Genomic DNA, 15,412 nt, shown 5'->3' with positions numbered 1-15,412 from the left:
TTAAATATTTGGGTGAAAATCTCACTTGGAATTGCAATGAAAAACCATCAATAGAGAGCAGAATATATAAACTGAAGCAGGCACAATGGATAACTTGGCCTACATACAAAAAGAAATGTCTTTCGATTAATGCTAAATTTAGGCATTATAACTCTGTTATTAAACCAGAAGCAACTTATGCTTGTGAAACATTATTTAAACTCAATACTAGATCAACAACAGAATGCTTACGAGTTGATCGAAGGATACTCAGGACAATCATAAACAAGAAACATCAGGTGGATGGACAGTGGAGATAGTTGCCGAATGAGGTTATCTATCAGGAAAGCGAGTCCATCACAGACATGATGAGAAAAAGAAGAATTGCCCTTTTTTTGTCATATATTTCGACTAAATGATAACAAAGTTTTAAAACAATTATTTAATTACTTTTGGAATAGTAAATCAAAAAACAATTGGTTTAAAGAAGTCCAAAGTGATTTGGAGGAGTTGAATATTACCATGCAAACCATAGAAAACAGAGGCGAGAAAAGTATTTTGAAGAATAAATGCATCAGGCTTCCTCTGACCACTGTACAGAGGAAACAATATGTTATAACGGATGTGGAGAGGGCAGCCAGGTTAACCAGACTCAAGACTTTTTGGGAGAAGAAAAGGAAGACAAATTTGTTGTAGTCTGATTTAAGTGCTCCAATGTGGGCGTAAACTCTGTAAATAAATAAATTATGAAATGAAATGGGGTATGGCTTCTAGTGCCGGGATATCCCAGGACGGATTCGGCTCGCCAGGTGCAGGTCTTTTGATTTGACTCCTGTAGGCGACCTGCGCGTCGTGATGAGGATGAAATGACGATGAAGACAACACATACACCCAGCCCCCGTGCAGAGAAATTAACAAATGATGGTTAAAATTTCCGACCCTGCCGGGAGTCGAACCCAGGTCACCTGTGACCAAAGGCCAGCACACTTAACCATTTAGCCATGGAGCTGGACATTATTATTATTATTATTATTATTATTATTATTATTATTATTATTATTATTATTATTATTATTATTATTATTATTATTATTATTATTATTATTATTATTATTATTATTATTATTATTATTATTATTATTATTATTATTATTATTATTATTATTATTATTATTATTATTATTATTATTATTATTATTATTATTATTATTTACTCCCCCCTCACTCCCGCTCCAAAGGGGGTTGAAATTGGACTTTAAAAATCCGGAGTGTCACTATTTATCACAGCGACCCCGAAACCTATGAATTCAACACTATTTTCGATTAATTTTGTAACTCAGCCCCCAAGGGTGCTTGTGGTGTCTTTCCACCTCGAGGTTTGTTTCCTGGTACTAAGTCATAAGTGTACAAAGTTTGGTTGAAATAGCTCGAGTGGTTTAGGAGGAGATGCAATACATACATACCCACCTATAGACCTATAGTTTACATAGACTCGCCTTTGCTCGTTGGGAACCCCCAGTTGCTCTTCGTTAGGAGGGGAGGGTGGTATCTCTTGCCATTCCATTGTTGATATTCTATATTTTTAACAGTTTCTTAAATATTTTACATGTGTAATACACTGCTACATTCTTCAAAATGGGCAGATCTATCAATGTTGCTACTATGACCTGAAATTACATCTCGATCACGGCATGCTGGATTGCTGTTTCAAAATAATAGGCATAAGAATGCACCTCCTATCAAGAAAGGTACTTTATAAATTATTGCAGCGTATTTTCATCCTCCTATATACAGCAAATATTATCCTTATCACGACGCGCAGGTCGCCTACGGGAGTCAGATCAAAAGACCTGCACGTGGCGAGCCAAACATGTCCTCGGGCACCCCCCCAGCACTAAAAGCCATACGCCATTTAATTTATTGGACTATCGTGATATAGCGTAAGCTGCTGTCGCCTAGCGACAATCTGTCCATCAAGTCAATCCAATCTTGGCGTGGCTTTGCAATTTAATAAAATTACATAAAATTACTCATAACAGTAAAACTACCTTACTGATTTCGTTCAATCCACTTCATAAACCCTTTCAGATGTAATAAGAACAAATTGCGAAAATTTCAGCGAAATCGGTCCAATAGTTTTTTTTGAGTCTATTAACGTCAAATATACCAACATCCAATTTTATATATATAGATGAGAAAGTAGACTGATAACACAACCCAGCATTTCCAAACTTCTTTTTTGCGGCAAGAGGTGTGATAGGTGGTCTTGACTGATTTTGGGTCGCTGAACATGAATCCATTGTCCGTTTCTACGTATCACATCGCATTTTCTCACAATAGGTAAGTCAAAATAAGAGACAGACCCGAATATTGCATATAACAAGTACTGAAAAATGTTAATCATTTTGGAAATATTTATAATTTTTTTGTATTTTATATATATTTTGAAATAGTTGAATATTGTCTTTAATTATTATATACAATGAATAATTATTGAGTATAAAATTCACCGAGCTCGATAGCTGCAGTCGCTTAAGTGCGGCCAGTATCCAGTATTCGGGAGATAGTAGGTTTGAACCCCACTGTCGGCAGCCCTGAAAATGGTTTTCCGTGGTTTCCCATTTTCACACCAGGCAAATGCTGGGGCTGTACCTTAATTAAGGCCACGGCCGCTTCCTTCCCACTCCTAGCCCTTCCCTGTCCCATCGTCGCCACAAGACCTACCTGTGTCGGTGCAACGTAAAGCAAGTAGGAAAAAAAAAAAAAAGAAAGAGAGTATAAAATTACAATGAAATTTTTTTTTCTAGTTGCTTTACGTCGCACCGACACAGATAGGTCTTATGGCGATGATGGGACAGGGAAGGAAGCGGCCGTGGCCTTAATTAAGGTACGGCCCCAGCATTTGCCTGGTGTGAAAATGGGAAACCACGGAAAACCATTTTCAGGGCTGCCGACAGTGGGCTTCGAACCTACTATCTCCCGAATACTGGATACTGGCTGCACTTAAGCGACTGCAGCTATCGAGCTCAGTAATGAAATTTTTATTATTTATTGTAATATAATACTGATTTACACAAAAACACATAAACAACTAACTCTGAGGCAATGAAAGCAATTTATGTTGACAATTAAACGTGATTTACAAACAATGTAATTTTTATTCAGTATCTTTATGAATTCATAAATGTGAGCAAAATAAACTTCAACAGTCCTAGATGTCCCCTTGGAATGAACGCTTGGCTGCCCAGCATCTGACTGCATCAAGTTTGTCTTCTCTTTTCAAACACCAACAGTAGTCGGCCATCACTGGTTCATTCCACCTCCCCTGGTATCTTCTTTCTGCCTCCTTGATTTCCTGGTGGAACCTCTCTCCCATCTCTTCACTAACAGCCCCAAGATTTTCCGGAAAGTGATATCTTTCATATCACCCAACATCGTTTTCACTATTGTTTCGTATTGTTCATCCTTTACATTTCTTACAAACTTCATTATGAAGTCTCTTACTAATTTCCATGCATCAAGTCCCATGGCATTCATAGGCTGTTCAAAGTTTCTGTCTTTCAGAAGCTTTCTAACTTGTGGTCCATTAAAAATGCCTTCCTTGACTTTTGCATCAGATACATGTGGAAATTTGCTTGCAATGTACTTGAAATAGGGGCTACTTTTGTCCAAGGCCTTAATGAACTGCTTCGTGATTCATAAAGATGTCTGATGTGTAGCGGTGGCAAAATAATTTTTTGTCTGTCAACTAAGGCAGTATTTGTAACATTTTTCACACCAGGTGTCAAAACTTGTCTCTTTGGCCAGGAAGGTCTAGACCAGTGTTTGTCCCTTGCTCTGCTGTCTCATTTACATAAATAACAAAGGAATTTAGTGCAGCCTGCTTGTTGTCTTAATAGAATACCACACACGTTCAAAGTCACTACAGACATCCCACTGATGCTCATGATATTTGATTTTATCTAAAACAGTTTGCATTGTGATATAATTTTCGTTTGGTGAAACAGAATGTTTAACAGGAATTGAAGCTAGAATGTTTCCATTGTGAAGTAGTACAGCCTTTAAGCTCCTCTTAGAGGAATCCACAAACAATCTCCATTCTTCAAGATTGTAATCCCTCCCTAGCTGTTCTATCAATCCTGGAATGTCACAACAGTAGGTCAGATCACCTTCCTTCTAGAAATACTTCCTGAACTCCTTATCTCTATGTCTATACCAAGAAAAGGTAGTTCCAGTTGCAAGAAAGTTTTTTGCTTTCAATCGTGACCCTAGCAGTTCACTGTTTTCCTTCGTGAGACCAAGGTCTCATATCAGATCACTCAACTCAGACTGTTGAAACAATTGTGGACCTACTGCATCTGTGGCAGGTGAAAAATCCATATCAACTTGCTCGTTATCAGAATTTGAGGAACCATCAGAGTTAGGTAAACTGATAGGAGGAGAAGGTATTGGAATTTCCGGTCCATGAGGAACAGGTCTCATTGCTGACTTTAAATTCGGGTACACAATACTGTCCTTGTTTCTCTTATTGAATCCCACTACTTTACACAGGCAAAATAATAGTCCCTGGTATGGTCCTGGAGCTTACACCAAACCATTCCTATCCCAAATGGAACGGCATTACGTTTCCCAATGCTCCACTGTCATAGGTTTTCAAGGCACGTTTTACAAATTATGTGGGGAGTCCACAACTTGTACAAGTCTCCTAATTTTACCTTAAAATATGCATAATATAAACGTTTCACTAATGCAGTTATTCGCCTACTCAGTCCCTTCATAATATAACACCCACACACGTAACAGAATGAGTCTGGCTTATTCACACATCTTCTTCTAATCCCTGACACACTTGCCATTTTTGCAACACAACACAGTATAAAAAGGTCAGACTTCCGCCACACTCACGACGCAACTGACTGGCTTCAGCGCATTGCCACTACCACGAGCTAAAAATAGACTGTTATCTGACTAATTCTATGGAGGGGACATAGTCTGTGGAGGAGGTTTGGATTAACAAACGTACGCAACGTTAACAAAGCAAACCAAAGCCACTCTAACAACAGCCAATCTGCTGTTATCACAAAGCAGCACTGTGCCACAATGACACATATTCAGACAGTAAATGGCAAATAACATGAAATTTAGATGTGATACAATAGAACCAATGACATTTCTGAAATCAGGAGACCTTATTTAGTTAAAATCACGTATCAGATGCTTTGCCGCAAAAATCATGCTGGGTAGTGTAATGTGGTTCAAGTAGGACTGTGGAATTATTTTATGGTGAAGTTCATTTAGGAATTTGATAGAGAGCTGTTAGTGCCATGAATAGACAATTAATTGACAGGCCTTGGGGACAGTAATATTGATGTTTAGCAGCATGTTCTTCGAAGTGAAGGCAGGGCCGTGGTTGCCTGCATCTTAGATATGTGCAATTGAAATGTTCGAGAGGAATTAATGAATATGAGGAGCTTGTGATCTCCGCATGTACTGGATGTAGGGATCGTCTAACGAGAGAAATATAGGCCCAAGGATTGTTTAGATAGTAGTCTATGTGCAGAGAATATCCACAGTAATTATATTGAGTGAGTAATCATAGCTGTTGTGATTGTTTGCACCAGATTAGAAACGACGACGCACAATTAGGAAATCAGTAGAGGAGATTAATGAGGGAGAGTAAACTGAGATTGACAGACAGTTAATCAGAGTTGGTATGCTTGAGAAACGATGAACATGGATTGGCAGAGGTCTCTCTTGGCCAGTGTGCGGTTTCTTTTGTGTATGCTCTTGTGAGAAAGTCATGATGTTACAGGTGCATGTGCTACAGGCCGATTTCTTGATGTGATTTGTTGTAAAAATGTGTTTTACCGTGGTGAATTGAAATCCACATAAGGGTTTTATGTGATTGTATGTAATTAGTTATTGCGATTCATGTATGATGATTTTTTTTATTTTTTTATTTTTTATTTTTATTTTTTTTACAATTTGTTTTACGTCATACCAACACAGATAGGTCATATGTTGACGATGGTATAGGAAAGGGCTAGGAGTGGCGAGGAAATGGTCGTGACCTTATTTAAGGTACAGCCCCAGTATTTGCCTGGTGCGAAAATGGGAAACCACGGAAAACCATCTTCAGGGCTGCCAACAGTGGGGTTCGAACCCACTATCTTCCGAATACTGGATACTGGCCACACTTAACTACTGTAGCTATCGAGCTCAGTCGTACGATTATTAAGATGGAGTGTAGGCTGAGTGATAATACCCCCTAAATAATTACGTAGACAGTTAGGACATCACCACAGTGTCTGCGGACATAAAATTTTAAGTTACTCATTTCTCATTAATGGAATACAAGTCACCCATGATTAAATCACAGGTGTGATGTGATTCTGAACTGATAAGCATTTCTACATTGGATTAAGCATGTTGATGGACTCGTGAACATCTGCTGATATAATGAAAATTTATTTATGTGTGTGTTTTGTTTGGTATTTTTTATATTGAGTTTGATCATTTTGTGGTTTAATGTCTGTTTATTTGAATAAACTTAGTAATTAATTTAACCAATTGCCGCCCATTATTTAAGTAGATAGCTTCACCCGATATTAATGCCGGTCTGTTGAAGTATATGTTCCCCGAAATCTGTATTAGCGGTAAAATTTTAGATTTTGCTTAAAGAGTTAGAACCAGACATGCCTGAGTGACTGGCTTGTTTGGGCATCACCAGACTTTGGCGGCAATATGGGGACAGTGCAAAGGGTAGGAAAGAATACTCACATCCTTGTATTGGTCTGCTTTCTCTGGAGTCAATTTGCCATCGAAATAAAAGTCTTTGATCATGTTAGCTACTTCTTTCGAATCTTTAGAGCCAGGTTTTAGTTCCAGATCTCTCGGTACCATCTTTTCCATGTTATCATTAAAAGATTCCAGCCTAGTTTGATGTTTCATGATTACTGAAAATAACAAAGAAACGTAATGGTAATACTAATACGGAACATTCTTGAAGTGCATCACTGATAATGGTATAATATCAGACATGATGGAAAGTTCTAGTGTTTTCAATGCATATTGTACAATTCTAGCTGCCCATAGCAGTAGTAGTACATATTTATTAGCCTAGACAGATATTGTTATAACAATGAATACAATAGGAAACTCAGCTTTAAATAATGATTATTCTACTAATTTTAGCTGTCCTTACATATGTTTAACTATGTTTGTAGTTCTTGATATAGAAATCTGTAACACATAGATCACCGTGCAACTGCAAAACCACGATAAGAGCATATTTTTCAATATTTCCTTATATACACAAGATGGTGTATTTCAATGTGATCTTCAATGTGTAATTGCAAAAATTGCTATATTTATAATATTAGGCCCTTCAGAAAAATAAATTTGGGGCTTAGGGAGGCATTTGTTTTCAAGCCTTTGTGTCCTTTACCTTTCTTTTACTAAACTTCATTTTTCAAAAGTTTGGACCTCTTTTTTTGTTCTGATAAGTGTTAATAGAGGATGATTGTTCAGCTGTACTTCCTCTTAATACAATAATCACCACCACCATACAAACTCATGGTTTACCAAAGTCAGAAGACTATGCAGAAGTGACATTCTGATAAACTCCGCAAAAATGTGATGAACCAATTTGTTTTTATAACAACATTTACCTATAACAAATACATTGCTCTAAAGATTTATTATACAAGGGAAATAAGAAAAAAAGAAAATGTAGAATAGTAAACAGGAAAATCAAAGAGGGTAGGGAGAGTAGAGAAACAAGAAAACAGCTAATGAGGGAACTGAATAGAGTGAAAAAGGAAGCAAAAGAGAATTATATGAATGGCATACTTCAAGAGGGTAATGACCACAAAGGGAAATGGAAAAAGCTGTATATACATATCAGGAATCAAAAAGGAAAAGGAATCCAAATTCCTACAATGGTGTGAGAAGGGGGTGAACACTATTTAACAGACACTGAGAAAGCAAACCTATTTAGTAGGGAATTCAGAGATTCAGTAGATGATTGTCAGGAGTTGGAAACCGAAACAGAAGATAGAGAGAGAGAGAGAGAGAGACACAGAGGGGAACAAGAAGCTTCTCATTCACAAATGAAGATATCTTCAGAGAAATCCAACTGCTTCAGCAAGGAAAAGCAGCAGGAAGTGATCAAATTACTGGGGAGGTATTAAAGTCAATGGGGTGGTACATAGTGCCTTATTTAAAATTTCTCTTTGACTATGTCATAAATAATAGTGTAATACCAAAGGAATGGAAGGAATCTGTAATAATACCAATTTATAAAGGAAAGGGTGATAAAAGGAAACCAGAGAACTACAGACCAATCAGCCTGACCAGTATAGTTAGTGGAGAGTTTAATAGAAAAGTACATCAGAGGGATATGTGATGATAAAAATTGGTTCATGAGGAGCCAGTATGGATTTAGAAAGAAATTTTCTTGTGAGGCACAACTGGTGGGATTTCAGCAGGACATATCAGATCAATTGGATTCAGGAGGTCAGTTAGATTGCATAGCCATAGATCTTTCCAAAGCCTTTGATAGAGTGGAACATGGAATATTATTAAAAAAATTGGAGGGAATAGGATTGGACGTAAGGGTTACACGTTGGGTAAAAACATTTCTAAATTCAAGGGTTCAGAAAGTCAAAGTAGGAAATAACGTATCGCAGAAAGAGAAAGTTTGGAAGGGAATTGCACAGGGTAGTATAATCGGTCCGTTAGTTTTCTTAATATAAGTAAATGATTTAGGGAATAATATAACATCAAAAATAAGATTGTATGCAGATGACATAATTGTTTATAGGGAAATAAATACCATTGAGGATTGTTCAGAATTACAAAGGGACCTTGAGAGTATCCAACAATGGGTTGAAGAGAATAATATAAAGGTTAATGGAGGCAAATCAACTGTTACAACATTTACAAACAGGAGTTTTAAAACTGAATTTGAATATACTTTGGATGGGGTAGTTATCCCAAAAGATGGCAAGTGCAAATACTTAGGTGTGAGATTTGAAAGTAATTTGCACTGGAAGGGTCATGTGGATGACATTGTTGGGAAAGCATACAGATTGTTACATGTCATAATGAGGCTACTTAAAGGATGCAACAAAGAATTAAAAGAGAAAAGTTACCTAAGTATGTTTCGTCCATTATTGGAATATGCAAACAGTGTTTGGGATCCTCACCAAGAATACCTAATAAAAGAAATAGATAGTGTGCAGAGGAAAGCAGCAAGATTTGTAACAGGGCATTTCAGAAGAAAGAGTAGTGTATCAGAAATGTTAAAGGAACTTGGGTGGGAAACTTTAAGTAAGAGAAGGAAGAAAACTAGACCTATAGGATTATATAGAGCCTATACAAGAGAAGAAGCATGGGGAAATATCCGTGAGAGGCTCTAGTTGGAAAATAATTATATCGGCAGGACTGACCACAAATATAAAATTAGAAGGAATTTTAGCAGAAGTGATTGGGGTAAATTTTCATTCATTGGGAAGGGTGTGAAGGAATGGAACAGTTTACCAGGGGTAGTGTTTGATTCTTTTTCAAAATATGTACAGATATTCAAGAAGAGAATAAACAGCAACAGAGAAAATAAATGAAGTGTTAGAGGGCATTCAACCAGTGCAGGTTATTGTAAATTTTTAAAAAAATGTGTGTGAATAAATGAATTTCATCCCTTGGTCTAACGACTTTGGACAGCCAAAATAGGGGACTGCCTGTAGGGGTGAAGTACAGTGGGGACTTCGAGGACCCTGGGACCGCTACGGTAGCTGTGAAGGCCCTTCAGGAACTCTGAAAAATAGTGGCGAAAGGGGCTCTGGTTAAGACGCAGCAGGTCGTTATGCTATTTAGGTTCCAGAACGGGAAAAAAAAAAAAAGTAAAAAAATAAATGCAATGTAAATATTAATCTTATACCAGTTGTATAGTATCATTTGAAGTAATTCCACATACTGTAATATTATAAGTAGAATTTTGAAGGATGAGCTGTGTGTTTAATAGAAAACATTGTTAGCGTAAATTGTATAATATTGTATTACAGGAAAATTTTCTTCTCTTGTTAATTTAATATTTAGTGCTTGACAATAATGTATTTTAGTATACCATTTGCCACCAAAGTAGACACCTCATTTGCAAATAAAGAGATTTTGATTTGATTTGAAGATAATTGTCTTTCCATCTTCGTAAATGAATGTGGATTACCCGACTACACTGTTGAAAGTGAAGGAAAGGAATCAAACCACAGGTGTGGGGGAAGCAAGCCAGCCATTCAGCCATCCGGCAAGCCTTGGGCCTTGGCTCAACTGAGTGTGAGCAGTCCGATTTTATATGGAAAACCCTGTATAGGCTTATAGACCGCTACACATAGACTTCCATTTATTCGTATATAGATTAATGTCACCATAAAAACTCAGAATATTGAATAATAAGTGGTAGAGGTGGTGGTGGTGGTGGTGGTGATTATTGTTTTAAGAAAAGTACAAATGGGTAACCATCCTCCATTAACGTTAACCAGAGGAGAAAACCTGAATATGTAAGACATACACTGCTCTTTTTCAGATAAATAAAATAAATAAAATTCTTTGTTAATAATAATAATAATAATAATAATATAGTTCTTAGAGTATCTGCCATCAGAGAGTTAAATATTGTCTGTTCAAGGATTAAACGTTCACATTGCACAAGAAATACAAAGTGACTCACTGTTAAAAAGCAGCAGTCCTTCAGCATCATTGATTCCTAGGAGCAGGGGCACCTTGTTGTAATCACCATCTTTGAGTATCTGACGTGGTGCACGTGGAAGGAAGGTGTCGTCTACAGTAACGTAGACATGCAGAGGTATTTCAACCCATTTGTCCTATAATTAGAAAACTAGTTTTAGTACATGTGGTGAAGATGATGATGATGATGATGATGGATGATGATGATCTGAATCTGTACTAGAGATGGGAAATGAGAGCACTTCTCGAAGTCCTGTACAGGAGACTCTTCTCATGAGCTTCCGTTGAAGACTAAGCATGCTTCTTATGTTACACAGAACACTGACAAGGAAACTGTTTGACCTGAACTAGATCAGTTTCAATGAAACTTGTCAGGATGATCAATTAAGGCATCATAAACATAATGATGATAATACTTTTGCCGCTCAATCTTAGTGTTATAATCAGGGTTAGGATTTTTAGGTGCAAATTTCAGATTAAAAAAGGAAGGGAAAAGGTGTTCAAATAAGGTAAAAAAGGGACAAAAAGGTGGTGGTTTATTTAACTAATTCAACAATTTCTCTTTACTCTATTCTAGTTTATTGAATTACAAACAAGTACATCAAATTATCACTCATCAAAAGAAGGGAAAAACATGAAGCTGTTGTACTTCAAGACAGGACCTAGTGTTTATAGTGCACTATGTCTTCTGGTATAGGCTAGAGCAATTTTGTTACTTTCATAGATCTGTCTCTGTCTTATCCTTGGCTTTGACAATATGAAAGTGACTGAGGTATGAGCGATGCTAGTAATGCCAATTATTATGCAGCCATTCCCTGCTATGAATGGTGTGAAAATGTTGTTCATAGGGTCGGTTTGTGTATGCATTTCAGTGGGCTCGGCAGACTGATATGTAATAACAACTCTGGCTCGGTGAGGAAAGCAACGGGAAGCTACCTCACTCCTCATTTCCCTATACGCCTCTTCGGTGATGCCTGGGCCATCTATGACAGCTGATGGCAGAGCTGTTGAGGATCTCACCAGCGGCATCGCTGACGGACTGAACATACATACATTTTAAAAAGTATGTCTGTTTCTATTAGGAGATACTGTCTGTGTAGATGCTAAAGCTTCTTTCAACATCCACAGAAACCAGTAGGGCAAACCTTGTATTGTTTGAATGGCCACTCTACAGATGTGGCAAATTCCTCAATGTCTGGAATCTTATGAAGACTAGACTCAAGTTTGTCTTTGAAAAAGCCATCTAACTGCTCCCTCATGGAAGTAAAAATATCCCATTATTTTTCCTTTTCCAGACCTTGTTCTTCTAATAATTTAATAACTGCAATCAGGTACTTGTAACTATGGACACAATATAGTTCCGTCTGCAAGTTAAGTATTTACTCTGGTAACAGAAGTTGGAAATTGCACCTGTGTTGGCAGGATCTAATGAAAGCACAAACTCTCTAATTTTATCAAAATTTTCACACAATAGGCTATAGCAGCACACTCAATTCACGATCCCCAGCAAGTAATGACCGGCAAATTCGGAAGGGGCAGGCCAATGGTTTCCCTGTAGGCAACAACACAACTTGGAGCTATCAGCAGAATTGTCTTCAGGGCAGAGATGAATTGATTTGCGATGTCGTATTCGTTCCTTATGGATTCACAAACCCTGTGAAGGTCATAAACCAAGCATGTCACAAGCTTGAAGTTAGGAAATAAAGGTTTCAATTGGTTAACAGATGAAACTCTGTATGGAGCTTGGTCTGTAACCACAAGAAGAAGTTTTTCAAACTAGATACCAATAGGCCAGAGTTTTTGGCAGAAGTCCATAATTGATTGCATTATTGTACTGGTATTGGCTTTCTGCAGCTCATACATTTTTAACAGCATGGGCTTAACGTTCTCCCCTGCTAAGGGAAAAACTAAAATGTTCAAAACATATCATTCCATTGAGTTTATGGTTTTATCCACAATGATTCCCACATCGCAATCAGACTCTTTCTCCTTGATTTTTTGTATTGTTTCTTGGTAAACAGGCTCCATGTAGCTTTTTCTTAAAGTACTCTCATCAGTCATTGACATCTTTATGTATTTTTAAAGAAATCCCTTGAAGGCTGGATGGTTCACCTTATTGAGTGGAATTCCTGCTTGTGTAAGAGCTGCACACAAATCAATGTTCAATTTCTTCAAATTTTGGCTTTTTGAAGAACTTTGTTGAAACGCATTTTGTAATAGAGGTTGCTGTGATTTGTTTGCTTGAAGAGTATTATTCATTTGATGCTTAGAGCTGGAAATGTGTTGTTTGATGCGATCTCGCTGGTGTTTTTCATCTAACAAACTTCCTGAATCACAAATAGTACATCGCATAACAGTTCCATCAGAGTCTATGAAATCTTGTTTGAATTCCTCAGCCAGAGCAATAAATCGGGCACTGGACACCTTTGGCATGGTAAAATTTAGTAGTACACTCGTTTAGTAATGTAACAAAGTGCTAATACCAGTTCACTTGCTAACTCAGTGCGACTATCACACAACTAACTCTTGCACTCACTCGCTCACTTGCAGTCCACACTCTCTTCTAACACCGCGACAGTTACCAGAATATTCTCATTCATGCTGGAACTGCAGTCTCAGCAATTTCTACTAGCTTCGAGCAGAACCCAGTCTCAATTCAGGGAACCATGCGAGTGCAGTTGCTGACATCTCTGCGTCACCAGCTTCCACCTCCATGTGAACAGATGACGGCTCTCACAGTAACAAACTCACATTCACAAACAGCAGGCTACTGATTCTGGAGGAATAGAATCACTCATTGTCAGCTGCATTATTGCAGGCTACATTATAGCTGTAAAGTGAGAGAAAGAGGTTTTGTCGAACACACAATTGTTCTCCATTGTTGCAGATGTGCTTTCAGCTCCGTGCGGTATTTACTGAAAGAGGTGGGCTTACTATTCACATGTACACAGCAAGCTGAGGAGACATTAATTGAAAGTTAAATATTTTATATTGATTAGAAATCTTATAGAATGAATTAAAAAAAGGTGGGAGGAAGGGGATTATGGGCATGGTTGGGGAAAAAAAGGGATAAAGGTCCCAAAAAAAGAGAAAAAGGTGCATGAAAAATGACTCTTTTTGCAACTATGAGTAGAAACAAAATTTCACACTGTGATATCTTTTTGAACAGCTTTAATTTACCCTTACAAAAAAGGTGCGCACCTAAAACTCCTAACCGTGGTTGTAATGTAATGCTAAAATATACCCATGAAGCTCGCAACAGCTAGGTGATAACATAGAATGACCGTGCGTACGCACTGTAAAAAATATACCAATAGATCTATATATTTTAAATACATTATGCACCAAAATATACAGTACTAGATTAGTATACAGTACTGGAGACGTTATTTATTAATTAGTGGGACAATAATTAAATGTTCAAAATGTGCGCCATCACATTGCAGGCTATGTTTGGAATGGTCACACAGATTTTGAAGCATAACCTGGAACATAGATTGCTGCAGATTCCTGATAAACAATATGATCATTTCATGAAATGCAGGCACAGTTTTTGATCTGGATCTGTACAGCCGAACACTTTCTTCTTTAACATCTGACCTCTCGAAACCAAGAAAGTGATTTGTTTGGTGATTGATGAAAACATCCAAGTGAATGCGACTTTCATTGGAGAACCACACATTGAATAAGATATCTTTATCTTCGTACACCACGGCCAAAACACTTGCACAGTACACAATCCTAGATGCATATCTTGTGCGTCAATCGTTGCCCAACATGTATTCAGTATGGTAATCCACCCATGTCTTTAAACAATCGCCAAAGCAATGTATTGCTAACATTCAGGTTCAAGAATCTTTGTGGAAGACTTTGTTTTAGTGATGCCTACACCTGATAGAGGACATGTCCATGATTCTCATTGGTAGACAAAGTTACTGGACTACCAAACTTTCCCTTCCATTGACACAATACTCTACCATACCAGTATGAAAAAATTTCATAACAATATACAGCATAACTGTGTTGCTTTGTGTCACCTTATTAATTTTTTTTTTTTTTTTTTTTTGGTAATTTCCAATTTGCCTTACTTCACACTGACACAGATAGGCCTTGTGACAATAATGGGATAGGGAAGGGCTAGAAGTGGGAAGGAAACAGTATTAAAGTACAGTACAGACCCAGCATTTGCCTGGTGTGGAAAAGGGGAACCACAGAAAACCATCTTCAGGGCTGCCGACAGTGGGTTTGAACCCACTAATACTCAAATAAACCCAAAATAATACTCAACTATGAAAACATCTTTCTCCATCATGAGACCCATTTTCAAATCCAACCACACAGCACAACGTTCCTTGCACTGCTAGGAACACACAATGCTGATGCAATGATACGCTCATGAATGGCCATGTGCACGAGAACTGTGTGAAAATCCAGTACTGTGTGTTTTGGCGCATACCACCCATGAATCGCATTATATGCAAATGAGATTTTGACTACACGAATAAAAGTTCACGCTCTACCAAACTTGTGTTACTGGTACTAACACGGAAGTATATGAATATAACAAACTGTTAGGGTTTTACTATTTTAACATCATTTATATGGAAGCTAAAATATTATGTAGTATGAAATTGTTATCTATCAGTGGCGGCTGGTGATTATTCTATTGGTGGTGCCAGCAAATTCAAAA

General features: G+C 37.5%; 1 protein-coding gene across 2 annotated transcripts in view; it reads right to left on the bottom strand.

The window, feature by feature from the left end:
- LOC136877312 (juvenile hormone esterase) overlaps nucleotides 1-15,412 on the bottom strand; it is a 138,229-nt gene that overhangs the window by 30,768 nt on the left and 92,049 nt on the right. For both annotated transcript variants that reach the window (XM_068228502.1, XM_068228503.1), the window contains exons 5-6: nucleotides 10,706-10,859; nucleotides 6,760-6,935 (exon numbers count right to left, since the gene is read on the bottom strand). In XM_068228502.1, the coding sequence (XP_068084603.1) occupies nucleotides 6,760-6,935; nucleotides 10,706-10,859 (330 nt within the window). The remainder of the gene's footprint in view (nucleotides 1-6,759; nucleotides 6,936-10,705; nucleotides 10,860-15,412) is intronic.

This window comes from Anabrus simplex, chromosome 7, assembly GCF_040414725.1.
Source record: "Anabrus simplex isolate iqAnaSimp1 chromosome 7, ASM4041472v1, whole genome shotgun sequence".
Classification (NCBI taxonomy): Eukaryota; Metazoa; Arthropoda; class Insecta; order Orthoptera; family Tettigoniidae; genus Anabrus; species Anabrus simplex.
The sequence above is the reverse complement of the archived record's forward strand: the minus strand, read 5'-3'. Positions and strand labels throughout refer to the sequence as shown.